Genomic DNA, 25,485 nt, shown 5'->3' with positions numbered 1-25,485 from the left:
GGTCGCTGGCCTCCGGGGAGACGGTGTCCCAGGTCACGGACACGGTCGGTCCTGGGCTGGGGAGCAGCCCCTCGCTTCTGCCGGCGAGCCCGACCTGGACTTCCTCGGTGATGGAGGTGGACACGCCGGCTGCCACGGCTGTGGAGACAGGAGCGGCGGCGGGGCAGGGCTCGGGGCCTGCGCTCGACCTACATGGCGAGGTGACGGCGGCGGTCTCCCTGGTGCAGGGCAAGCGGACCAAGGTGGTACCGGTCTCGGTGAAGGGGCCGGTCAAGGCGACCAAGAAGGCGGCGGTGCCGCCGACGCCGGTGCGGAAGAGCTCGAGGACGGCGGGCGCAGCGGCGATCTCCATGATGAAGAAGGCGCAGAACATGACGGCGACGAAGAACCTGGAGCTTCCACCGGTGACAGGTACGGACGCTGACTTCTCCATTCTTCCCTCCCTTCCCGATACACACCTCTCGTCTGTTCTGTTGGACAGCGCCATTGTGTTTGCCCCCGGCAAGGGCTCACCTCAGGAGGCTCTGCAGCTGATTAGGGCGAAAGAGCTGGCCCAGGCTTCCCTTGCGGCGCTCGCGGCGCGCAAGGAACAGGCGTCTTTGGACCGGTTGGCTAGGGAGGCCACCGATCAGGGCGCGCCATCCAGGGAGGATGCGGCTCTTGGTAGTGGTACGGATACCACACCGGAGGCCTCGGACGCGACCGGACAAGAGTCGTCGGACGAGAACCTAACACTTCACGACATTCGGGCTCGCGCAAGGGTGCGCCGCCCCCGGCTAACGGTGCGCAAGGGGCGCGGGGCGACGAGGGGCGTTCGCTCATGAGAGCCCTCATATATAATATTAGGGGGTTTGGGGAGCCAGGGAGGCGCGGACAACTCAAATCCTACCTTAGGCAGCACCGGGTTGACATTGTGGCCCTCCAAGAAACGATTAAGGCGGATTTCTCCGCTTCCGAGCTTCGTAGCTTGGAGATGGGGGGCCAATTCGGGTGGAGCTGGGTCCCCGCACAGGGGCACTCTGGGGGCATGCTCTTGGGCTTTCGGGACGATTGCTTCGAGGTCGGTCAATGGCAGAAGGGGAACTTCTTCATCAGTGCATCGATATACCAACGTAGTAACAAACTCAAATGGTGTTTCTTCTTGGTCTATGGGCCGGCTGATCACCGTCGCTCTGATGAGTTCTTGGGGGAACTCACCCAGGCCGTGGCGGCGGCCCCATACCCGGTGGTGGTTGGGGGCGACTTCAATTTGATACGCGCGGCTAGTGACAAGAGTAACGCAAATATCTCTTGGTCCAGGGTTAGACGGTTCAATGAGGCTATCGCTACTATGGCTCTCCGGGAGGTGGAACGGGCAGGGGCCCGTTACACCTGGACGAATAAACGACTTCGCCCAACTCAGTGTGTACTAGATCGGGTTCTAGTTTCGCCGGTTTGGGAGGCGGCGTTCCCTCTTTGCTCGCTCACTACGATCACAAGGGTGGGGTCTGACCACTCCCCTCTCTTGTTTAGCAGTGGCGAGGACGCACCTATTTGCCAGTCGAGGTTCTTCTTCCAGACCTGGTGGCTCGGGGTGCCGGGGTTTGGGGACCTTCTTAGGGAGAAAATTCGCGGTTTCATTTTTGACCATGGGCCGCACCGTTGCTCGGTTGAGGCATGGCAATATGTCTCGCGGAACTCCAGGCAATTCCTCAAAGGGTGGGGGGCCAACTTGGGTAAAGAGAAGAGGGACTTCCGTACCAACCTTAGCGCCGGTGGAAGAGCTAGATCGGGTGGCGGATGCCAACGGTCTAGATGAGGAGGGGTGGGGCCTCCGGTACTTCCTTGAGGACCAACTCGTTGCACTAGACAGGGTGGACGAGGAATACTGGCGTCAGCGGAGTAGGACTCAGTGGACCCTGAAGGGTGACTCGTGCACCGCTTACTTCCACGCGATTGCGAATGGCCGCAAACGCAAGTGTTCTATTCCACGGCTCATCACCGAGGCGGGCGAGGTGGAGGAGCCGCGAGCCCTCATGGAGCACATCTACCAGTTCTATCAGGGCTTGATGGGGGCTAAAGGGGAAGAGCGGGTCTTTGCCCTTGGCCCTGATCTCTGGGATGCAGATCAGAAGATTTCGGACGAGGAAAACTGGGGCGTGGAGGTCGCGTTCACCGCTGAGGACCTCGATGAGGTCCTGGCTAGCATGAAACCGGACTCTGCGCCGGGACCGGACGGGCTACCGGTTCTGTTCTTTAAGCGATTCTGGGGAATCCTGCGAGAACCCATCCTCCAGATGCTGAATGATTTCGCCCTAGGGAGGGTGGACGTCGCCCGGCTTAACTTTGGGATTATCTCCTTAATTCCCAAGGTTAAAGGGGCGGAGCGGATCACGCAGTTTAGACCTATCGCTCTGATCAATGTCATTTTCAAGTTCGTGGCTAAGGCGTACGCGATTAGATTAGCACCGCTAGCTCATAGGACGGTGGACCGGAGCCAATCTGCTTTCATCAAAGGGAGATGTCTGCATGAGGGCGCTCTGGCTCTCCACGAGATTGCACATGAACTCCGAGTGGGAAAGCAAGAGGGCTTGCTTCTTAAACTTGATTTCGAGAAGGCCTATGACAGGGTCAACTGGGACTTCCTGCAGGAGATTCTCTTGCGGAAAGGTTTCTCGGCACGGGTAGTGCATCGCCTTATGCAGTTGGTCAAAGGGGGCCAAACGGCGATAAATGTGAACGGGGAAGTTGGTCCGTACTTCCGGAATGCGAGGGGCGTCCGACAAGGGGACCCACTCTCCCCGATCTTATTCGACTTCATTGTAGATGGGCTAGCGGCCATCCTGGCTAAGGCTAACCGGGCGGGACACATTGAGGGAGTGATCCCGCATCTCATCCCTGGGGGGGGGTGACACATCTACAATACGCTGATGATACTTTGGTTCTGATCAAACCAACAGGCGCAGGGATTGCGAACCTCAAAGTTATCCTGTTGTGTTTCGAGAATATGTCAGGGCTGAAGATCAATTTTGATAAGAGTGAAGTGGTGGTGACCGGGGTACCACTGGAACTTCAACATCAGGTGGCCCACATGCTTAACTGCAAGCGGGGGGAATTCCCCATCAAATATTTGGGCCTACCTATCAGTGATAAGGCGCTAAGGGTAGCGGACTGGAACTTCCTGCCAGAGAAGATTGGGCACAGGGTGGACCCATGGCAGGGGTTATTCTTGGCCTCGGCAGGCAGGCTAGAGTTGACAAACTCGTGCTTGTCCAGCCTCCCGCAGTTTGCCATGAGCTTGTACATGCTTTTTGACAGCACCCATAAATCCATGGACAGACCCAGGGCTCGCTTCTTTTGGGAAGGAGTGGGCAACAAACGCAAGTACCACATGGTGGATTGGGCTACGGTTTGTAAACCCAAAGCGTTTGGAGGATTGGGAATCCTCAACACCAAACTCATGAACATCGCTCTGATGCTCAAATGGATTTGGAAGCTGTACCAAGACGCGGATGGTCTCTGGGCGGACATCATCCGTGCTAAGTATCTTGGGGGAAGGGATCTCTTCGACGAAACGGTCCCTACCAGAGGCTCCCAATTTTGGAATTCCATTCAGAAGATTAAATGGTACTTCAAACTTGGAGCCAAGCACGTGGCGCGCAATGGGAGGCGCACCAGGTTCTGGCTGGACTGGTGGACTGGGAGGGGCCCTTTTATGGCCAGGTTCCCCCACCTATTCAGTTGCTGCACGGATCCGTCCATCTCGGTGTTTGATGCCAAGCCACCGGATGGGCACCCCGGGGAGTGGGGTGTTGCATTTCGGCGGCAATTTGGGATGGTTGAGATGGTTGAATGGGACAACCTTCGTCGGGAGGCCATGGGTTGGCAGCCGGGTCTTGAGGATGACAAAGTGTCCTGGTCCCTTGATGCGTCAGGGACATACACCACCAGTTCGGTCTATCTTGCACTGACGCAGGGAGCGACAGTCACCTGTTTCAAAGAAGCTTGGCGCACCAGGGTTCCCCCTAAGATTCGGGTGTTTCTTTGGCAACTCATCCGTGGTAGGTTACCTTCTGCTGAGCAAGTTGCCAAGCGCCACGGACCCTCGGACGGGAGGTGCGCTCTGTGCCAGGAGATTGAAGATTGCAATCACATCTTCTTCTCCTGCCCCATCGCCAAACTCATGTGGGCTGGGGTTAGGGAACTCCTCCACTGCGACTGGAACCCCACGGGACCGGGGGAGTTCATTGCAATCGCCCAGGGGCTTTACGGCCCCCTTCGTAGGCTAGTTTGGTTCACGTTTGCTGCCATGTGTTGGACTCTTTGGAACACGCGCAACAAACTAGTCTTTGAAGGAAAGATGATCGGGAACCCAGCTGATGTTTTCTATCATATGCTCATTCATATGCAGTCCTGGAGGGTTCTGGTCAGACAGAGGGACCGGGCGATGCTGGACGCGGCGGTGGACGACGTCAGGAGGCTCTACGCGCGACTACGGGCTGAGTAGCGGAGGACCCAGGCGGCGACTTGACCAAGATCTTGCTTCAGCTTCTATCTACTTTGGTTGAGCCCGCTGAGCTGTGCCGTTCGGCTTTGTATCGTGTGGGTTGTTTGCCTTCTAGACCTGGGAGGGTCGTACTTGTGACGCCTTGGGCGTGTGGGCGTGTGTGCGTGTATGGTCTGTATAACTTTAACTTGCATGTACCGTTGCCAGGAGGGCTTTATTTATAAAGCCGGGCCGTGAGGCCTTCTGTTTAAAAAGGATGTTATTTAAATCTCTTGTGTAACATTCAGTTCTAAACTGAGGGTGACAAACTAAAATGTTAATATTGTATATTCAATACTATATGTTGGTAAGATTTAACGTTTTTATTACCGAATGTTACATATGAGATTCCTTGAGAAGAAGATTGTCATATTTTATTAGATATTGCAGTCAATCTTTTATTGAAATACACCATATTATTTATTACCTAGCAGTCGGGCCTTACTGGACGTCTAGACCCTGTTGTTTGGCTAGTGGGGATTAGCAAACAGTTTTAGAAAAAGTTTTGTAATAGGATTTTTAGGAAACCCAGTTTTCTTAACTTTTCTGTTAAGAATAGGCTTAATGAAAACCACATTTGGGTCGGACGGACCTGATCATCCATGTACGAGAGTGTAGTGTGTCGAATGAGAAGCAACCCTCGCGTGGAAGAAGTTTTCTTTTACTTCTAAGTACAGCAGGCACATGTACTTGGGAGTGTAGCGCTTGTAGTTCCAAATAGATGCAAACTAGTTTTACAAGTACTTGACGGATGTGAACCCTAGTTGGAAAATGCATTGTCCAAATGTTAAAAAATTCTAAAATAAAAATATCCCGGTACGTACGCATGTTCCATGTGTGCGTAGAAAGTTTTCGCGGAGAAACCACTTTTTTATTTCAGAATCTAAAAAAGACAAAATACGTCACATATATACTGCTATATAGCCCTGCAAAATTTCACTTTTTTGCCGAGACAAAATAAAAAAAAATTCGTCACGAAACTCATGTCCAGGGCACATATTTGAGATCATCTGGGAAATTATTTTGTGCTTCGATTTTTAAAACATGTTTTGAGATCACAAACTTTCAAAAAGTGGGTTCACATGCCCCCATGTTCCATATATGCAGTCTCGTACTGGACACATTACTTGGAAGTGTGTCACATGTACTTCCAATAACAAGCATACTCGGGCTCGGCCGGGCCAGAGGGGCCTGGTTTGCTCCTGTAGGCTGTAGCTGCGTCCGGTCTGTCTCCGCAGCTGGCGGTGGAGGTGGCGTCCTCCCGCGTGGCTGCTGTCCAGGCTCCCCTCGACTCGGGGTGATTCCTATCGGTTTCGTCGGCCTTCGTCAGTGGGCCACAGTGAGACGGTGGTGGTGGTTGTGTGACCGTGGTGACGCGAATTGGTGGGTGGCGAGGTTGGCGGACCGTGACGGAGTGTCCGGGGCCGTGGGTCTTTGGGGGACGGGAGAAATCCTTGTCGATGGCCGACACCGACGCGGTGACGCTCGCGGGCGCCACCATTCCCTCTTGAGGGGCGTCGGGGTTTCCCTTTCCCACTGCCCTTCCGCATACCGGGGGAAACCCTAGGCTTGTCCGGGCAGCAGCGTCGTCATCGTCGCATCCCTTCTTGAAGGTGCTTCTTTGGTATGCGGCGGTTCGGAGGGCTAAGCTCGTGGTGGGAATCTTCCGGAGGGCGCAGCGGTTGCGGATCATCAGCGTTTTCGTCGATCCGGCATTGTCATTCTTTCTTTCTTTTCTTTTCTTCTTATGATTTCTCTTGGTCTTTGTTGTGCTGTTTGCCCCAATGGTGGTCGCTATCTTGTATCAATTTGTTGATATATTAATATAACGGGGCGAAAGCCTATTTCGAGAAGAAGTACACAACATCTATACTAGGGGGTGCGGGGCGTCTCCGCTACCAAGTATAATTGTACTAGTTTTGAAAATGCGTGGAAAAAGTTTGTCGAAACCTTTCAATATGGCCTAATTTCAAAGGAAATTTCAAAGGAACACAACGATAAAAATCACTTGTAATTTAACGAGTGGTTCAGAGAATATTTTATTTTAATATTTTGTTTTAAAAATAAAAGCGAAATAACTTGCTCTCATGCCTTCACCCGTAAAATCTATAAATTCTCACATCCGTTAAATATGTGAGGTGTGGCTATTTTCAGGAAGTGAGGACATACATGTCGCGACAACAGTGACATGAAGAATACCTTCAGAGAAATCGGCATTTCTAGATAATTCAATGTTATCTTCATTTCATTAAATAGTAGTTCTAGAAACAAATTATCATAAATCAGTTATTGTAACCTATCGAGCTAGAGCATTTTCTCGAAATTCTTTATTGCGATCTCCTCGCCTGTCAAAGATATACGCACGGATAAAGCTTACGCTGGCTCACACATTTACGTATGGTTCAACCACGACCCAAAATCAGTCAATGGATGGATGTCTACTGTAGCAGCAGCAGCGGAGACAAACAAGACAATGCGAACCAACGTGCAGATTTCTCAAGTCGATTTGATCGACTCTGCCGGCGGGGTCAAATTATGCACTGCTTGTCCAACGCTTGCTTGGCATCGCAAATGGCATCCCGCAGCCCATGGGGCGCCATGTCCACTTGATCATCCAGCTAATGCGATCTTCTTGAAATCATGGTTATTTAGCCCTAAGATAAACCAAGCAAGTAGTAAATGGGAAACGGCATAGAGAAGATAGGTTTGATTGGTTGATCCGGGCACGCTAGAGGCTTATGCTAGAGGCTTATGTACGTTGAGCTCTTGCTTTGAGAGGATGATCGAGATGTTGCTGGCACATCTTGCATGGTTTGACTGCATGCATGCACATTTCCTACGATACCCACGGAATATGTCAAACTCGGCTATGGAAAGTTCCAAGTCGTCTCTCCGGCATCAGCTAGAGCCGTGGATCTTCGCATGTGCTGTCTGAATGTGGACGAAAGACCCCCGAAACCAACATGATATAAAAATAAGAAGAATGCATGGCCTCTATCACTATAAATACCCACATGCAAGCTTCTCTAGCAACTCACCTCACTCGAACTCACACAATGGCAGGTACAAAACTAGCAACTCTATGGTTCATTGTATTCTTGAGTATTGGATTAGCCAATGCTGGAAGGGTGGCTAGATACTCTAGTTCTCAAGGAACAGGATCTGGAGGGGGCGGAGGTGGGGGTGAAGTGAATGGTGGTGGCTCAGGATCGGGGAGTGGAGGTGGTTATGGCCAGAGTTCAAGAAGCGGTGCGCATGCAAGCAGTGGAGGTGGAGGTGAAGGGGGTGGCGGTAGCCAATACGATGGTACTGGATCTGGTAGCGGGTCTGGTGCCGGCTCCGGCTCGGGTGGATATAGTGAAGATATGTATGAAGGTGATGTTGCTGGATCTTCTAACTCTGGCGGTACCGGTGGTGGCGGTGGTGGAGGACAAGCAACCGGAGATCATTATGGATCTAGTGGCTATGGATCTGGTAGTGGTAGTGGATCAGGCTCTAGCGATGCAACTAATAAATACTATGAAGAAAATACCTATGCAAATGCATATTCCAATGGTGGTGGCGGTGGCAGCGGACATGGCACAAATGGTGGGAGTGGAAGTGGCAGCGGCACTGGATCTGGTTTTGGCAATGCCAACCCGTAACACTCTTGATCATGCTAATCAAAATATGAAGCCCAACCTTCTCTATGTCGAGTGGGTATCATATAATTTATTTTAATTTGTTTGTACCTTTAATGATGTTTATTACAAGAAATAAAGGGTTTCATCATTCCGATAAAACGTTAGTACTGTCAGAACAAGAATATTGCGTGACTATGGGCTTCTCTAAATGTAGCATGTGTTCCATCACTGTATATCTAGTTATTTCTTCACAACTTCAAAGTAATTGAATTTTATGTATTACTATATATCGCTCTTCATGTGTGCACATTGTGTAGTACAAGTTAAATATCCAGCGTTGATAACCTCATTATTAAGTTCAAGGTGATATATATGTTCAACACTTTATCGAAAAATATATGTTCAACAAGTTGTGCATGGTGAAATATGCTACACATGCCTTGTACAACCATCTTGAGATAGACCCAAGAAAAGAAACCTCTTCTCCCTTGTACAATCTATGGTTGTAGTGCATGCAAATATCCATCCGTTAGCATGTGATAATTATCCACAACCCAACAAAAAAACCTAACTTCGTATGCTCCCATGATTATATATGTGGTGATCTCTACCCTAAAAATAGAATTTATGGTTCCTCATTCCTTCACTATGTTGACATTTACAAATCTATGGATGGTTAATTGACTTGTATTGATACTATTTCTCATAGCTTAAAATTAATACAACAGATAAGATGTATTGTGACTGTCCTAATTAAGCAAAGCTTGGTGCCATATTGCTCTCTACTGGTATGAGGAAATCGCTATAGTTGCAGTAAATTAGCAAAGTTGTGTATGCCGGTAAAGCAAATGACACTCATGTGATACATACAAATTCTTTGATTTGCATATAATATATAATCACATGTTGTATTACTGCTGGCATAAACAATGTTTTAAATTAATTGGTTTTGGCATTGCATGTCTCATCATGCGTTGCTACTCCACTATAGATGGATACACCAGTTCTGGTTGTCTTGCTTAACCTGATCTCGGCATGACCTGTCGATCTTTATTAATTACAACTATTTTATGGTATGCATATATCTTCCATATATGCAAGGTACTTGGTACTTCGTATGGACGAGTACGTCAAAATCAATCACAAGAACTTGTAGGTCAGCCCTGCAATGTAAACTGCTGGATTGTTCTAATGCTTGTGCTTGAATGTCCAGATCAACGTGCTAGTTAAGAGTACTCAACTGGGTCGTCAACTCGTTGTTCATCACTTTTATGCTACCAATATATTGATGATTCATTGTCAGTTTGCTGTGATTTGAGTTATTTTTATCCTGTGATCCCTTTACATACTGTCGACGAGCGTAGTGAAGATGTGTTGCTTCTTGTGATCCCCGGTTAGTTGCTTCTTGTGATCTCTACGCAAGATGTGTTGTTATCCCGCTAAACTTGAAGGGAGACGTCACATACTTCAGTGCATGGTTCTGGTTAGCTAGTCGACCATGGGATTAGGTAGGATGTTAATGTTAGGGTAATAGATTTATTGTATTACCAGGGGGCCAAAGGCCACAATATATAGTACAGGTACAGGTGTAAATATGCAGGAAGCCCCCTAACATATGGGAAAACTACAATGTACAAATATATAAATATAGCACCCCCTCAAACTAATGGTGGATCCACAACACTGAGTTTGGAGAGTAAGAAGTCATGCTGTGCTCGGGTTTGTGCCTTTGTAAAGAAATCCGTCAACTGCATATCTGAAGGCACATAATGAAGCGCAACAACCTGAGCCTGCACCTGAGCACGTGTATAAAAATCATCAACACCAATATGCTTGGTAAGCTCATGCTTGACCGGATCACGTGCAATACTGATAGCACTTGTACTGTCACACAAAAGTGGGCTGGGTGTCGTAACAGAGACCCCAAAATTTGCAAGCAACCACCGTAACCATGTCACCTTAGCAATCAACAAAGCCATAGCCCGCAGCTCAGCCTCAACACTCGAACGAGAAACCGCTACCTGTTTATTCGTCTTCCAAGCAACAAGCGAACCACCAAGAGACACACAGTAAGCAGAAAGTGAACGACGATTCGTAGGATCACTCGCCCACGTGGCATCCGAATAGCACTGGAGCTGAGAGCTAGAACTAGGAAAGAAAAGGCGACGAGTGATCGTGCCACGAAGATAACGGAGAACACGGAGGAGATGACTGTAGTGAACGGTGGTAGGAGCTCAGACAAACTAACTCAAAATATGAACAAGATAAGAGATATCAGGACGAGTGACAGCAAGATAAACAAGACTCCCAACAAGATGGCGATAACGTGTCGGATCAGGAAGAGGATCACCATCAGTAGGACGAAGCTTAACATTAAGCTCCATAGGAGTCTCCACAGTGCGCTCATCCCCAAGAGCAGCACGAGCAAGAAGATCCTGAATATATACTTTTCCTGAGAGATAGAAAAACCATCAGAAGTGGAGGAGACCTCAATCCCAAGAAAGTAGCGAAGAGGACCAAGATCAGTCATAAGAAAATGATCACGAAAACAAGCCTTGACAAAGGCAATATACTCAGGATCATCACCAGTAATGATCATATCATCAACATAGAGAAGGAGAAGAGCGCATCCACGAGGAGAAGTGTGAACAAATAGCGCTGGATCATGAAAACTATGAGAGAAACCAGCAGCAGTCACCACAGAGACAAAGCGCTCAAACCAGGCACGAGGGGCCTGTTTCAGACCATAAAGAGAACGCCGAAGATGACAAACCATCCCATCGGGAACAAAATACCCAGGAGGAGGCTGCATGTAAACCTCCTCACTCAACTCGCCATTAAAAAAAGCGTTTTGAACATCAAGCTGGGACACAGACCAGCGTCGAACAGAAGCAACAACAAGAAAAGTACGCACAGTGGTCATATGAGCCACATGGGAAAAAGTCTCATCATAGTCACGGCCGTGCTCCTGCTGGAAGACATGAGCTACAAGACGCGCTTTATAGCGCTCAAGAGATCCATCAGAGCGGGTCTTAATTTTATAGACCCACTTACACGTGATAGGACGAACACCAGAAGGGGGAGAAACAAGATCCCAGGTGCCATTGCGCTCAAGCGCAGCGATCTCCTCAGCCATGGCAAGCTGCCATTCAGGATGACGCTCGGCATCCCGATAAGAAGTCGTCTCGGAGACGACAGAGAGACCATACTGACTAGGAGAGTGACGGTCTGGAGCACGATGCTGACGAACGGGACGTGAAGAGGGAAGCTCATCGGCGGAAGACGAGTCATTAGAAGAAGAGGAAGAAGGAACAACAGAGGAAGGGTCTGAAGCCGGAGAACCAGGAGAACTAGGGGAACTAGACGGAGGAGAGGATGGCGCTGAGGTCGAAGGGGGTGCATCAGAAGTAAGAGGTCGAGGAGAAGGGACAGCGGGAGGTGCATCAGGAAATAGAAGAAAAGATATATCATCTACCGGGTAAGTACCAGAGGTGGGGCGAGGATAGAAAGGACGTGTCTCATCAAACGTGACATCACGAGAGATGCGCATCCGACGACCAACGGGATCCCAACAGCGATAACCCTTATGCTCATCAGTGTATCCGAGAAAAACACACTCAACAGACTGAGCAGTCAGTTTGGTGCGTTCGCGAGGAGGTAGGAGGACATAGCAAACGCAACCAAATAAACGAAGAGTCGAGTAGTCTGGAGAACTACCAGAGAGACGCTCGAGAGGAATGCCACCTTGAAGGGCAGCCGAAGGCTGAATGTTAATGAGGTAAGTCGACGTAGCGACAGCCTCAAGCCAGAAATGCGGCGGAAGAGAGGAATCAATCATCATAGCACGGGTAGTCTCAAGAATATGATGATGCTTACGCTCGGCGACACAATTTTGAGCATGCACGCCGGGACACGAGAACTGAGCGAGGGTGCCCTGCTCAGCAATGACACCACGCAGGTGCTGAGAGATATGCTCACCTGCAGAATCGGCACGAAACACACGAATAGGCGTGGAATACTGAGTACGAACCATGGCCGCAAAGCGCTGATAAATACAGAGCACCTCACTGCGAGAGCGCATAAAAACAACCAGGTGTACCGTGAAAAATCATCAATGAATAAAATATATTACCGATGACCCCTTTTTGAAGCAAAGGGAGCCGGACCCCAAACATCTGAATGAACTAAATCAAAAGGTCGCTGAGATACAGACACACTAGTAGGATAGGGAAGCTGGATCTGTTTGCCTAACCTACAACCCTGACAATTTAAAGACACATCTCCTGAGACAGACCCCAGAAGACCATGACGCACTAATGACGATAAACGGGAGCCACAAAGGTGACCCAGACGATGATGCCACTGCTGAAAAGAGCCGGTGACGGAAGCAGCAACCGCATGAGAACTGGCAGAGGAAGTGTCAGTGGATGGAACGCGAAGCCTGTCTAACTCCCATAGCCCGGGAGATTCAAGGCTGCGAGGGCCAGCTCCAACCAGGGCATGTGTACGGCGGTCCTGAACAGCACAAGAATCAGCGTCAAGAATGACGCGACAACCAGAATCGATGGTGACTAGCGAGAAAAAGGTTCATCTTAAGACTAGGAACATGAGAAACGTCAGGAACAGAGAAAGAGGTAGTAGAGAGGGTGCCTCGACTGGAAACAGGAAGAGAGGTACCATCAGTCGTGATAACACGGACAGGAGAAATAAGAGAGCGAAGAGTAGAAAGAATAAAAGACGCAGAAGTCATATGAAAAGAAGTTCCAGAATCCAGATACCACGGGGATGACGTACCTGACTGTGTAGAAGATGGTGGTCGCGCAGTGCCAGAAGAGCTAGACACAGAACCAGCAGTACCCGTCGAGGAAGAGCCTGTAGCAGCGAGCAGACCACGAAGAACACGGATAATGTCCTGATCAGACAGTGCAACTGCAGAAGATCTTGAACAACCAGTCTGCTTACGAGCATGGTACTGCTGACGTAAAATGGGATCCCTCCTCCAGCATCTAGAGATATCATGGCCAGGCTTGCCACAATAGGAGCAGGGAGGACGAGAAGGTGATGTCATACCACAAGGCTGCTGAGGCTCACTCTGGCCATGGACCGGAGGAGTAGAAAGTATCGGCGGTACTGGAGACCGCAACGAAGCCGACGGCACAGGAGGACCACGAGCTGCAAGTACAGAGGGAACCTCAAGAAGACCAGCACCACGAAGACGAGTCTCCTCAGCAGGAAGCTCAGACAGTACCTCAGAGAACGGAACACGACCACGGGCAAGCAGCTGGGCACGACGAGGCTCAAACTCCTTGCGGAGCCGCGACAAAAACTCAAATACGCGCTGAAACTTCAGATCCGTGCGCACAGACACCAGGGACATGTGGCACACACAGCTGTACGAAGAGAATCAAGCTGACGCCAAATAGCAGCACTCTGAGTGTAGAACTCATCAATAGTAGAATCACCCTGCTGAAGAGCATGCTCCTGGCGAACCATAGACAGGTAAAGAGCATCCCCAGACGGTTGATAGCGCTGATGAAGAAAAGCCCACTGAGCAGCAACAGTGGGAAGACCCATGAACTCAGCAGCATACTGAGGCAGAACACTGGAAGTGAGAGCAGCAGCAACACGAGCATCCTCATCTATCCACTGAGCGTAGTCAGTCAGATCCAGTCGGTACGTGGCAACAGCGGTAGAATACTCCTGGACCTTCCACTCATACTCAGTTAGAGCAGTATCATCAGCACTCTTGGCTGCATCCTTGACCTCTTGAGTAGCATCGGGGGCAAGGGCAACGGGCGTCGGTGGAATAGGCGTCGTAGGAGCATTGGGGCGCGGCGGACAGAGGACCTCACCAGAAAGCACACCCCAAAGACGAATGCCGCGCATGTGGACGTGCGTAAAGGCAGTGAAATCAGTGTAATTCATGCCATCAAAAATCACCGGGCATCGAGGAATCGCAAGATAGCCCGACGAGGAAGACAGCTCATTTTTTCTTTTCTGACGGGACGAAACTGAGATGGAGACGGAGACTGGAGGGTGCGATAGAGACAGGCGGGCACGCGCACGTGGAGGCGGACGGGGTCGACGGGTGGCCAGCGGGCAGGCGGCCAAGGTCGGGAAGGGCGGAACGGGCGGACGGGCGGCGGCAGCCGGCGGGCGGCTGGCCGAGGTCGGGACGGGCAGCCGGCGGGCGGACGACCGGGCGGCGAGGGAGAGGCCGAGGCGGGCGGCGGCGGCTGCGAGGAGAGGAGCTAACCTACAGATCTGATACCATGTTAGGGTAATAGACTTGTTGTATTACCAGGGGCCAAAGGCCACAATATATAGCACAGATACAAGTGCAAATATGGAAAAACTACAATATACAAATATATACATCTAATAGTTAATAAGTTGCTAGCGCCTACTATAAACATTGTACGTTTACTTCCATAGGCCACATGTATACAACTTTGTGAACGTCAAAGTTTGTGAATCACTATTGCAGTGACAAACAACACCATATATTGCCAAATGCGCAAGGCAAGTGCCATTTCAAGACTCAACTATCGCCAGCCAGAATTACATAAGAGTTCAACAAAAATACACACACACACAAAAAAGGGACACTGTAGAAATTCAATGTTAAGATCCCCTGCTAGATACAACATGAAGATAATAAAGTGAATAACACATTAACTTAAGCAAGTCATTCGTGTCATCATGTCAGTCGACTTGTCCACAAAAATTTGACAACAGGCGGGAACTACCAAATTATGAGATAAAATCCTACAAGTCCACTTCACAGTTCACCAGAGTGTACTATATAGATGATCAAAATCAGCATGGACCTTGGAGCATATGAAACGGAAGAACCTACACATTTCCACATCTCAGCCATGGGAATGTAACTTTAGATATCTGCAAAGCAATCAATGTCATCAGTCAACCAGTTTGTGCTGTCAAAGTATTAATTCAGAAAAAACAAAGTTATATCTCCCAATTTTTGTATGACTTGACACTATACATTAGCTTCACCAGTGTGGAAGCTTGACTAAATGCTAAAACTTGAATAATCTTAGATATTGGACAAAACCAGCAGTACACTTAATTCCAAGTGATATGCCATCAACTTTTATTGGTTCACATATTCTCAAGTATATCGATACAACTGATGTTTTCTGTAAGATGGATCCAACTGATCTCAGCAGAAGATAAAAGACCATGGCTCAAATACCTCGTTAGAGGGAAATGCTGAACTGCCTAGCTAACCAAATCAGTTAGTGTATTCACTGTTGTCATGGACATATGAGGGGCTCGTGGAGAATAAAACTGATGCACTTGGTTTGCAGCTAGTAGGCATATTTTTCAGAAATGTATGAGCGAGATTGTCAGTAGCAGATCGAAATTAATACAATTCATGCAGTGTAACCCTCAAGAAAGCGATCGTCATCTAATAAATTAATACTTCCTTCAGTTCAAAATAGATTTTATTTTTACTCTGCACAGAATCAAAAACTATAACTTGACGACTATTCAAGTTGAAAGCAGTTTCAAGGACGAACCTAGTCTTGCCATTTCTTATCATGTATAGAGTATATAATATTTGGTAACCAAAATCGAACAAAATTAGACTGTACAAAACCATCACAATATGAAGTTTGGACCAAACAAACTGTACTAGAGGCCGAAGCTGTTTTAGGATGCCCAGACTAACTTAGGAGGTAAGAAGGGTACTTAACCTTTGCAAGTTTTACTTGCTTCGTTTAAAATGAAATATTCTATTTGGATGTACTACCTCTGTCTATTTTTAGATGTCAAAAATTTGTCTAAATTCGAATGTATCTAGACATTTTTTAGGCATAGATACATCCAAATTTAGACGAACCACTGGACATCTATTAACGGAGGGAGGGAGTGTTACTCTTAATGTATCATGACTCATCCCATTGATGGCTACCATGTATAGGAGGCTACATTTTAATGCTTATGTTTGACTAAAGAGTCAATGTTGACATGCTCATATCCATTTGGGCGTGATAGGGGTTGGCAGCTTCCTGAATGTCCAAGTGTAGTATCTTTTAGCTTGGTATAAGAATAATGGAAGATTCCTCAAAATCATCAAAAATAGGGCTGCAAAATCTGCCTATGTGATCAACCAACATCACTTGATGAACAGCCCATTAAAGCCGCTGGGACCTGGGGAATGGTGCAGGGGAATTTCCTTGACCACATTAGCAATCTCCTATTTACAGAATGGGTTTGAGAGGTAGCCAAGATCCTCAACCTGTTGGACAAGTTCAGAAAGATCAAAGAACATGTGTGGGTCGTCAGCCAAGACAGCCACTCTGCAATTAAACGCTCTCCAGATGATAACAGCTTTGGCTTCATGATCACTGGTCGAGGAGCCCTATCTGTCGGCAAGAGATGCAATGAGATTTCTTATAGGCTTTAGTGGCCACCACATGAATTCAAGTTTTCAGATAGTGCGGCTCTTTTTTTTCCAGTGCAGCTGCTTGTGGTGAAGGAGTCTGCTAATGCCTTAATGGGCGCCCTAATAATTCCTCTGCAAGTCTTTCTACAACGAACAAGGCCTTTGTTCTTCAAGACCATCGATAAGGTCAACGCCTGAATTCCAAAATGAAAACAGAAACAAGAGGCGGGAAAGATTTGTGCTCTTCTAGTGGTTTTGAGTTTATAAGAGATGCGCCACTGCCGTCTCTGTTTTTTGCAAGGGAGAATATAAGCTTGTTGAAACACCTCTATGAAGCTTGGGTGGTTAACCTGAAAGTTCTTAAAGCGGAAGATCTTTGCTTTAGGGACTTTGGTCTGCATTGACAGAATATAAGGGATGAATCCAAGGTCAATCTTGAAAGATGTCATTTAGATGTCGTATCTAACATTCAGTTATTATTGAGGGTGACAAAATACAATGCTAATATTGTTCAACACTATTTGTTGGTAAGATTTAATGTTTTTCATGTTTCCAATCTCAACTATTTAGAGAGGACGCCCAAGCATAAATTATAAAAATGCTAAAATTTATTAGATAATATCCAGATTACTGTCATCTATTTCCTTGATAAGAAGATTGTCCTCAATATTTTATTGAATATACCACCATGATATTTATTACCTAGCAGTTGACTATAGTAACCATTTGAAAACCTTGTACGAGTTAAGATGCTGTAGACTCTTGGATCATACACATGTAAGTTAGAGTGATAACACAGACATGCTGAGAAATTTCTTCAGCAAATTGCATAAGACTAGCATAATTGTACATAACTCCAAGCGAGCACTATGTATCATAAGGATCACAGATAAACAGTGATGTGTAATGGCAATTGTTATAAGCCTGTATTAATAAAGGAAATTTGAAATCAACTGTACTTGCATAGAGGAGATAACATACAAGTTGCACTCAGACTTGACATATCTAATGAAAGTAAAAGAGAAAAGTATCCACAAAGCAAAGGAAGGAAATATTTCATTCTGCTGCTATGCAGAGATAAGCTTACCTACGAAATCCAGTACGTCATTAATTTGCGACAGCATATTTATCTGACCAATCATCTTATATATTGTGCAACAGTTCAGCTCCACCATCTCCACTACCAATGGCCGTTCCTACAAGCATATGGAATCAATGAACCAATGACCAATTAGATATTTAGGTAAATTCGCATATTTAGTTTGAGGAAAAACAATTCAGGTTTGAATTTGATATGACAAAACAAAACTAAATCTTCTGTTAAATAAAGAGAATATTGTCAAAACAGTACACACTGACTAAGTGTCTTAAAAATGAACAATATGAACACTTTGCTTATTAGCTGATTGGAAGGGAGAAGTTATATAAAAATAATTGTAAGCTTGCTCCATGCCATGTCGATATATATATACCCATACCCCCGAATACTTTGGTAATAAAAGTGATCATGGCTATTTGTGTAAAACATTTAGCCAATAAATGAAATAAACTCAATTATTTTCTTGGGCACAAATGAGCTTTCTCTCTTGCAGCAGTACCCTTTTATAAGTAACAAAAACGACCACTACTTCGTTGATATGAAACCAAAGTTGTTAGTATGGATTTAAGATTACTAGCAAGTGCAATGATAACAATATTGAATAAAAAGAAATACAACTATTTTTTAAGCTTCTAATGTGTTAAGCTAATTTTCTAAATGTAGTTGTCTTCAATTTCCAACCGTCATGTATCAAATCTTGAGAACATCTTTACTGTGTGTATGCACTAATACTGCCATCATACAATTCTCAAATATGTCAATAGGCAGGCAACAACATTATTTACTCACAGCCACAACTAAGGGAATCCAAAATTGTGATGCAGTAGTTATTACACCTCGTTGCAGAAGCAGAGATGGCTAGCTGTCAGAACAATGTTGTTATATGTTGAAGGGATCATGACACAGAAAAATAAATAGGTGAAAACATACAATGTAACATTATTAGCTTATTATGAAAGGAGGTGAGCAGCAATTCCATCAACCAATTATCAAAAAATAACTTGGTTTTGCTATGCACAGGCAGCTACCCAAAATGTAAGGCATGCTATTACCTGCAGTGTAGACACTTTCAAAAGCATTACAAGTCAGCGGGTGGGTGTCCAGAAGTTTGCTGAACTGCAATGACTCAAGCTGGATGATAAAGGTGCCGATAGATGTCCAGAGGAGCACCACATTGTTGTACTCAGCAAGCCCTAATACTACTGCATGGTCCTTCTGTGGATCCAAGGAAAGTAGCTCGTCCAGTTCAATAGTTCTTGCCAGGACCCATGAAGAATTTGTCTCCCTCTGACAGAAAGAGAAACCCAAGCCCCTCATCATCTGCACGCATAACCGAGTACCCGCTCATGTCAAACTCATTCACAGGCAGCGGCAAAGGTATCACAGCTAGGCTCTGCCTACCCAGATCGAACTCAAGTATGCTCGACGAACTCCCAGTGATGAACCAGTAAAGAGAATACCCAATCAGCACAGCAGGCCTGCTGCTCGTAGAAACCATGGATGGATGCAGCGTTGAGATGAGATCGCCCCATGCGCCGGTCTCCGACGAGTAAACACATGCAAGCAACCGTGTAACTTGTTTGTCCCTGTTGTCTGCCACTACCAAGACCACCTGGAAGTGGACTTCTCCGGCACCGCGAAGCACGACACCGTTGGTTGGGTAGGTCTTTTGCCTTGCCGAACTGCGGGGGAAGGGCAATGCGGCGCTGGGCGTCGGTGACGGGATCCCACACTAGGAGTTGGCACCCGGATTTTCCTCTGGCGGGCGTCGTAGGTGCGAGGAGAATTAGTACGAGACCGTGGCGGCATCCAAGGAGCCGGAAGTGGCGGTAGCGGTCGAGCTGCAAGGAGAAGCGGCCGAGCGGGGCGCAGTTGGGGGGCTCCAGTGTAGGTGCGAAGACGAGGTCCCGGTCGAAGAAGCCGAGGAGGGGAGGGTTGCGGCGGTGGTGGATGCGGAATCGACGGAGGAAGCGGGGGTCGGAGACGAGGCTGAGCCAGCGCTTGGAGACGAGGGAGGCGCGGGGGAGGGACGAAGGCTGCGGTGGGAGGCGGAGCAGGATCTCGGAGAGCAGGTTGTCGTCGTCCAGCGGCGCCGCCGGCGACATCGCGGCGTGCTCACAGCTCACGCACAGGAGGATGTGTGTTGGAGCACAAGTGAGATTGAAGCCCAAAACTTGTTATCTCTTCGGGGGAGTGTGAAAGCCCATCGTAGCTAAACTAAGGGAAAGCCCACTACAGACAGCTTTACATATCCACGAACCAATCGAAATAGTCGACTCATTTGTAAGTTCTCAAAAAAAAAAATTAACAAAAGAAGATTCATTTGTGCCAGTTTTCCGTCCATTCCTAGTATTTCAGGAAAAGTAGGTAAACAATGATTTCAGGAAAAGTTTTATCATGTATTGTACCAACATGCAAAATCTCATATCGAAACACCTACAAAATTAACAAAATTTGACATTTTTTTGGAGAATTGAAAATATACATTGTTCACTACTTCATATACTCACATTTTTCATGTTTGCACAGGCTAGAATATATGGTATTTTGAGTTGAAATTTTAAACATTGACAACATACATCATTGTCTAAACCAATGAAAAAATTAGAGTTTTTTTTGAAATTTAAGTGATGTTTTCAAAATTTTCAAAAAAATGAGCTGCATCTGCAAAATGCCGCAGCCTCTGAATTCATCATTGCGTAGCTTCGCCTTTGGCATGTAGATAGACTTCTAGCATTACCAACAAGAAATCGCAAAAAACCGGTTAATTCCATAAGTAAAGCATGCTGAGCCTCCCACTTGTGCCAAGCCAATTTTGAGACTTGGAAAATGATGGAGCTCGGGTAAGAAAAAACGAGCTGTAGTCAAAATTTTATAAACCCTGAACCCTATACCCCCACTCCAATGTTGAGAATGAGATGGACCCATGACAACAAACCTCTTCTCCCTGCTACAATCTATTGTTGTAGTGCATGCAAATCTGCTCGATCCAATCAGTTTGCATTAGATAAGGATCCACAAAAAGCAACAAAAGAACTAATTTTATGATGAATCTGATGATGCGCTGAACTAATTATGTGGTGATCTCTACCCTGAAAATACAATTCATACATAATGACCTAGAACAGCAAACTACTGAACTACTGTCATGCGGTTTGGTAACCAACAACATCATTCCCACTCTGGCGCTTACAAGCTAATGCTAATTATATATTCATAGACTTTGCTCGTCAACATGAATATCAATATGCATGCACCAACCATCAACGGCTTTTAATGGATTTCTGTTCTCTCTAACATCGGCCGGGGAGACCACATCACAATTAGACATACGAAAAAGCGACTCCCGTGTCGCCTCCTCTGGCGCCCCGGGAGAGCCCAAACCCTAGCCGCCGCCGGGCGGCGTGACCTCGTCTCTCCCACCGCCGCTGCCGCCGGTTCGGTTCGCTGCGGCGGCGGACCTCATTTCCAAAGGGGATGGGGGCCTCCGGCAGTCCCTCGTGGATCCCGGGGCGGTAACCCGGTCGGTGGCGGCAGGTAAGGCTCGGGCCTCCCTCGGCTGCGTGACGTGGTGAAGTCCAAGCCAAGGGGGTGTTGCTTCGACGGTCTGGTGGCTTCGGCGTGGATGGCTGCCAGGTGCTACGGCGGCGACGAGTTGTGCCTTCCCGGCGGCTCTTCCGGCGAGGTTTGGTGGGGTGGCAACTCTCCTCCCTTGCTCTGGTGGTGGCGCGCTTCGGCGGCGGCAAGTGCGTCGGGCTCCTGAGGTGTTGTGCGGCCGTGGGTGGTTGCCTGATCTGGGTGGCCAGATCTGGTCTTCGAGGTTTGGTGGTGGTCTTGGCGTGTCGCTGGCGCAGGCACTGTGCCGGGGTGTGCGGTTCAATGGCGGCATGGTTGGTTGCGTGAGGTGGCTATCAAGAAGCTCCAAGTGAAAGGTCTACCCGGCTTTCGCCGGCCGGCGGTGGCGGCGCCTATGGACGTTGCTTTCTCCTTGGAGGTGCCGCTGTGGGGTCTTCTTCGACTTCGTCTTTCCTCGGAGCAAGTTTTTCGGGTGTAAGCCTAGACCTATGGGTCGGGCGATGGGTGTCGCTTTTCTCCTTTGGGGCATCGTCTTAAAGATCTTGTTCTCTTTCATGTTGCTTGGGTTTCTTTGGGCTGGACGCACACAACATCGCGGTTGGCAGGTGTCCAACCGGCGATGTTGGTGTTCCGTGTGGCGTCTTATTGTTGCGGTCAAAACCCACCGGCGGGCAGCGACGGGCAACACAGTAGAGCCGGGAACAACTTAGGGCTGCGGCTGGCCCTGGTCCCTCCGAGCGACGGCCCGCAAAGCCTCTGGTACACACGTCCGATGCTGATGCAAGGGCGTGCCACCTGACCTATACCTGGTCAGGAAGGTGATGGAGATGCCTCGCTTAGTTTCCTGCATGGCATACACGTAAACATTAAATACGAGCCTCGATCGGCTCTCAGGTTATCCCGTGAATCGGCTCAAGGAGCCGATCCACCCATGATTCGTACGAGGTGCACGAATATATGGTGGTCCTGCTTGATCAAGATAAAGCTAAAACGATCTATGACGATTTAGGGTTTTCACCGCATAATCGGATCATCCTACTCACGATTGGGCCTCGCGGCCACGCACGGTGATCGTAAGCCGATCCTAGACAAGGCCTAAAAACCAACACGAGGTTGATCCCCGGAACATCCTGTCTAGGACTAGCAAACGACACCCTACGTGCCGCTGGATCCTCCAACCCTTTGTAAGGCCTAACTATTGCAGATATTAAACTAATCCTTGAAGAACAAGGAGCAACCGTAACGGATCGGATCTACTAAATAATGATCAAGCGGGGTGCCGCCCCTACACCTAAGATAGGTGTAAGGGCGGCTAGATATGCAAGGGTTGCACTACGATAGCATATGATACGAAGAACAATGCTAACCCTAACATATCTAAGATAACTACGTTGCTCGCCATCAAAAAGGCTTCAGTACGAGCAACGCATGAACAACATAAAGCTTGTGCTGCCTAGATCGCAAGATGCGATCTAGGCAGCATGATGCTTACCGGTAGAAACCCTCGAGACGAAGGAGTTGGCGATGCGCCGAGATTGATTTGTGGTTGAACGTTGGTTGTTTATTTCATAAACCCTAGATACATATTTATAGTCCAGGGGACTTTCTAACGTGGGAATAATCCCCACCGTGCACGAGACAAACTCTAACTTTTAATCTAAGATGCGATCTACTATAATACAGATACACGGGCAATCTAGCCCAAACTCTTCGTGCAAGGCCGCTTCAGAGATCTTCCACGTATAATCTTCAAGCCCATCTTGATCGCGGCCCACCTCTGACTCGGTCAAATTCTGGTGATAACACTTATGTGGCAACAATGGCTTTGATGAGTGATGGTTTGGTCGCGGTAAAACCTTGTTAGTCGGCTTGGCCCGAAGTGTTCGAGTTTTCCCCATGTTGGTCTTCCGTTGTTGTGGAGCCGGAGCTGCCATGTTCTTCAAGTGTCTTCTATTGGGCGGCGTATGATGACCTGCAAGGGGAGGTCCAGGTGAAGTTCTCCTTCGGTGCGGGTCTTGCGCATCCCCTCTCTGGAGCTCGTCACCCGAGTCGGAGCTTCTTTCCCCTACACGAGGAGCCACCTGTTTGGCTTTCGCGAGCCTGAGCTTCGTGGTGCCGCTTCGGCAAGGTCTTCTTTGGTGGTCGCTTCTTTGGGTAAGTTGGAGTCGCTACGGAGTGCGGAGTGATGACGATGACGCCGGTGAGCAACCTCGACGATGATCTTCGCTTCGGTGGTGTTTGTGCAGCTTCAGTGGGTTGCCAGGGTGGCTGTGTGTCCCCTAGCGACGGTTGTGTTCCATGACGGTTGGCATGGGTGGTTGTACCGGTTTTTGGCCGGTTTTCCGTTAATAAACTGGCCACCTATTCTTCTCTATTAATGAAAAGCTTAATTTAGTAGATACGCATGGGTAAAGCTTAAGCTAGCTCAGCTCACACATGTATGGTTCAACCACGACCCAAAATTAGTCAATGGATGGATGTTCACTGCATGCAGTACAGCAGCGGCGACGTGTGCATGTACTACGTCCACTTCGATGTAAGTGGAAACCTCCGATCCCTAGGATCGGCCTCGCCACGTTTGCTCATCGGTTGGTTCTTGCTACACAGTCAGGCCGGGGAATAAGACCAGCCTAACCCCATCCCGTGTCACGTTGATGTGCTTGCAGTCGTCAAAATTGGGTGTCTCGTCTGATCCTGGAGCACTGAACTCCGAAGGAAGGATGAACACCATGTTTGTGCCAGCCGATGTTTCACCATCGGCTTTCCTTTGCTTGGGGCGCCACTCCATTTTCCGTGGTCGACCCTCTTCATCCAAGGTTTGCTGGACCTTTGCGGCCAGATCAGGCCGCGCTTTCCTTAGCGTGTGCAGGTATAGCCTTTCGGCTTCCTCCAAGCCACGCAGTCGCTGAACCCTGCGCTTTTGGGAACGGCTGAGTCCATCAGGGCACCACCTTGGACGGTGGTACCTGTCTTCTTCTTCTTCTCCCTCGTCTTCCGAATCCTCGAGATCTTCCATCCGAGGGGACTCAGCGCGTTTGCTTTGTGGTGGGAGAGGCCCTAGACGTTTGAACACGGACACGTTGGCTGCCTCCTTCTTCTTCTGGTTGCATTCTGGGCAATTGCCGATTGTAGGCAATCGGCTCATTCCTGAGTCCCATCAGTGTCTGAAGAAGGGGCAGTCCCAGTGCCTATCCTCGTCATCTTGCTCCCTTGCCTTTCCCTTGGCACGGCGCTCGTACTCCTCCTCATCGCGATCATGCCGACGATGTCTTCTGGCTTCTCTAGCCAGACGCTCTCTTTCATCATCATCGCTGGATCGTCGGCGTTGGTCATACTGACTCACGTACTTGTTGAGGAGGTGATCAGAGAGAGGTCGCTGATATCTTACATTCCTCACTTCTCCCTCTGTGATGTAGCGCTTGCCGTCGTGTCGGAGCCGATCGCGTGGAGCGGCTTCCTCTGTGCCCTTGCTACGAGAGCAGCTGCCCTCGTCTCCGTCCTTGCCAGCGTGGTGTCCAGGTTCTACCATGTTGATGCTGAACGAGGATCCCGGCTGGCAACCTTCAGGGTAAGTGCACTCCACCATGTTAACGGCGGGGAAGGGGTGGGTGTCGACCTTCATGGCGTACTGGTTAAAAATCAGACGTCCTTGTTCTATCGCCATTTGGATCTGCTGACGCCAAACCCTGCGATCGTTGGTGGCATGGGAGGCGAGTTATGCCATTTGCAGTATGGCTTTCCGTTCAGCTCCTGTACCGTGGGGATTTTGAGGCCTTCGGGTATCTTCAACTGCTTCTCCTTGAGTAGGAGGTCGAAGATTTGCTCAGTTTTGGTCACGTCAAAATCAAAGCCTCTGGGCGGACCTGGTGGCTTGACCCATTTGCAGGACACGGGGGTTGCCCCCCGAGTCCATTCAGCCATTGCTACTTCTTGATCTCCCACAGAGCCTTCATCTTCGTCTGCCTCAACCAAGACTACCGCACGCTTGAATTTATCCTGGTACAAGTCCGGGTGGCGCTGTTCATATGCTGACAGTTTCTGAACCATGTGCGCCAGTGAAGGGTAGTCTGCTTGAGAGGCCACGTCCTTGACTTGTGATGCAAGGCCCACCACTGCCAATTCGACTGCTTCTTTTTCAGTCACACGAACCGAATAACATCGGTTCCTAAGATTCCTGAAGCGCTGGATGTATTACGCACGGTTTCTCCACGCTTCGACGTATTTGTGCTAGATCGGTAAGGCCGGACTC

The 25,485-nt window shown here is 48.4% G+C and overlaps 2 protein-coding genes and 1 pseudogene across 2 annotated transcripts; 2 read left to right on the top strand and 1 right to left on the bottom strand.

The window, feature by feature from the left end:
• The first annotated feature begins 1,628 nt into the window (after nt 1-1,628).
• LOC127310719 (uncharacterized) lies at nt 1,629-4,486 on the top strand. Its single transcript, XM_051341368.2, has 2 exons — nt 1,629-2,649; nt 2,940-4,486. Exons 1-2 carry the CDS (start codon nt 1,629-1,631, stop codon nt 4,484-4,486), a joined length of 2,568 nt encoding a protein of 855 aa, XP_051197328.2.
• A 3,089-nt stretch (nt 4,487-7,575) lies between these two features.
• LOC127310063 (uncharacterized) lies at nt 7,576-8,394 on the top strand. The gene has a single exon (XM_051340763.2). The coding sequence runs from the start codon at nt 7,582-7,584 to the stop codon at nt 8,167-8,169; it is 588 nt and encodes a 195-aa protein (XP_051196723.1). The 5' UTR covers nt 7,576-7,581; the 3' UTR covers nt 8,170-8,394.
• Nucleotides 8,395-9,806: 1,412 nt separating this feature from the next.
• On the bottom strand, nt 9,807-19,765 carry LOC127310720 (uncharacterized; annotated as a pseudogene).
• Between the last annotated feature and the right edge of the window lie 5,720 nt (nt 19,766-25,485).

The sequence above is a fragment of the Lolium perenne genome, chromosome 6 (genome assembly GCF_019359855.2).
Source record: "Lolium perenne isolate Kyuss_39 chromosome 6, Kyuss_2.0, whole genome shotgun sequence".
In the NCBI taxonomy this organism is placed as follows: Eukaryota; Viridiplantae; Streptophyta; class Magnoliopsida; order Poales; family Poaceae; genus Lolium; species Lolium perenne.
The sequence above is the reverse complement of the archived record's forward strand: the minus strand, read 5'-3'. Positions and strand labels throughout refer to the sequence as shown.

Coding starts and splice junctions, on each gene's coding strand:
- LOC127310719 (XM_051341368.2), top strand. CDS start 1,629: ATGGGCCGCACCGTTGCTCGGTTGAGGCATGGCAATATGTCTCGCGGA. Junction 2,650..2,939: donor GGAGATTCTCTTGCGGAAAG/GTTTCTCGGCAC, acceptor TCAAACCAACAG/GCGCAGGGATTGCGAACCTC.
- LOC127310063 (XM_051340763.2), top strand. CDS start 7,582: ATGGCAGGTACAAAACTAGCAACTCTATGGTTCATTGTATTCTTGAGT.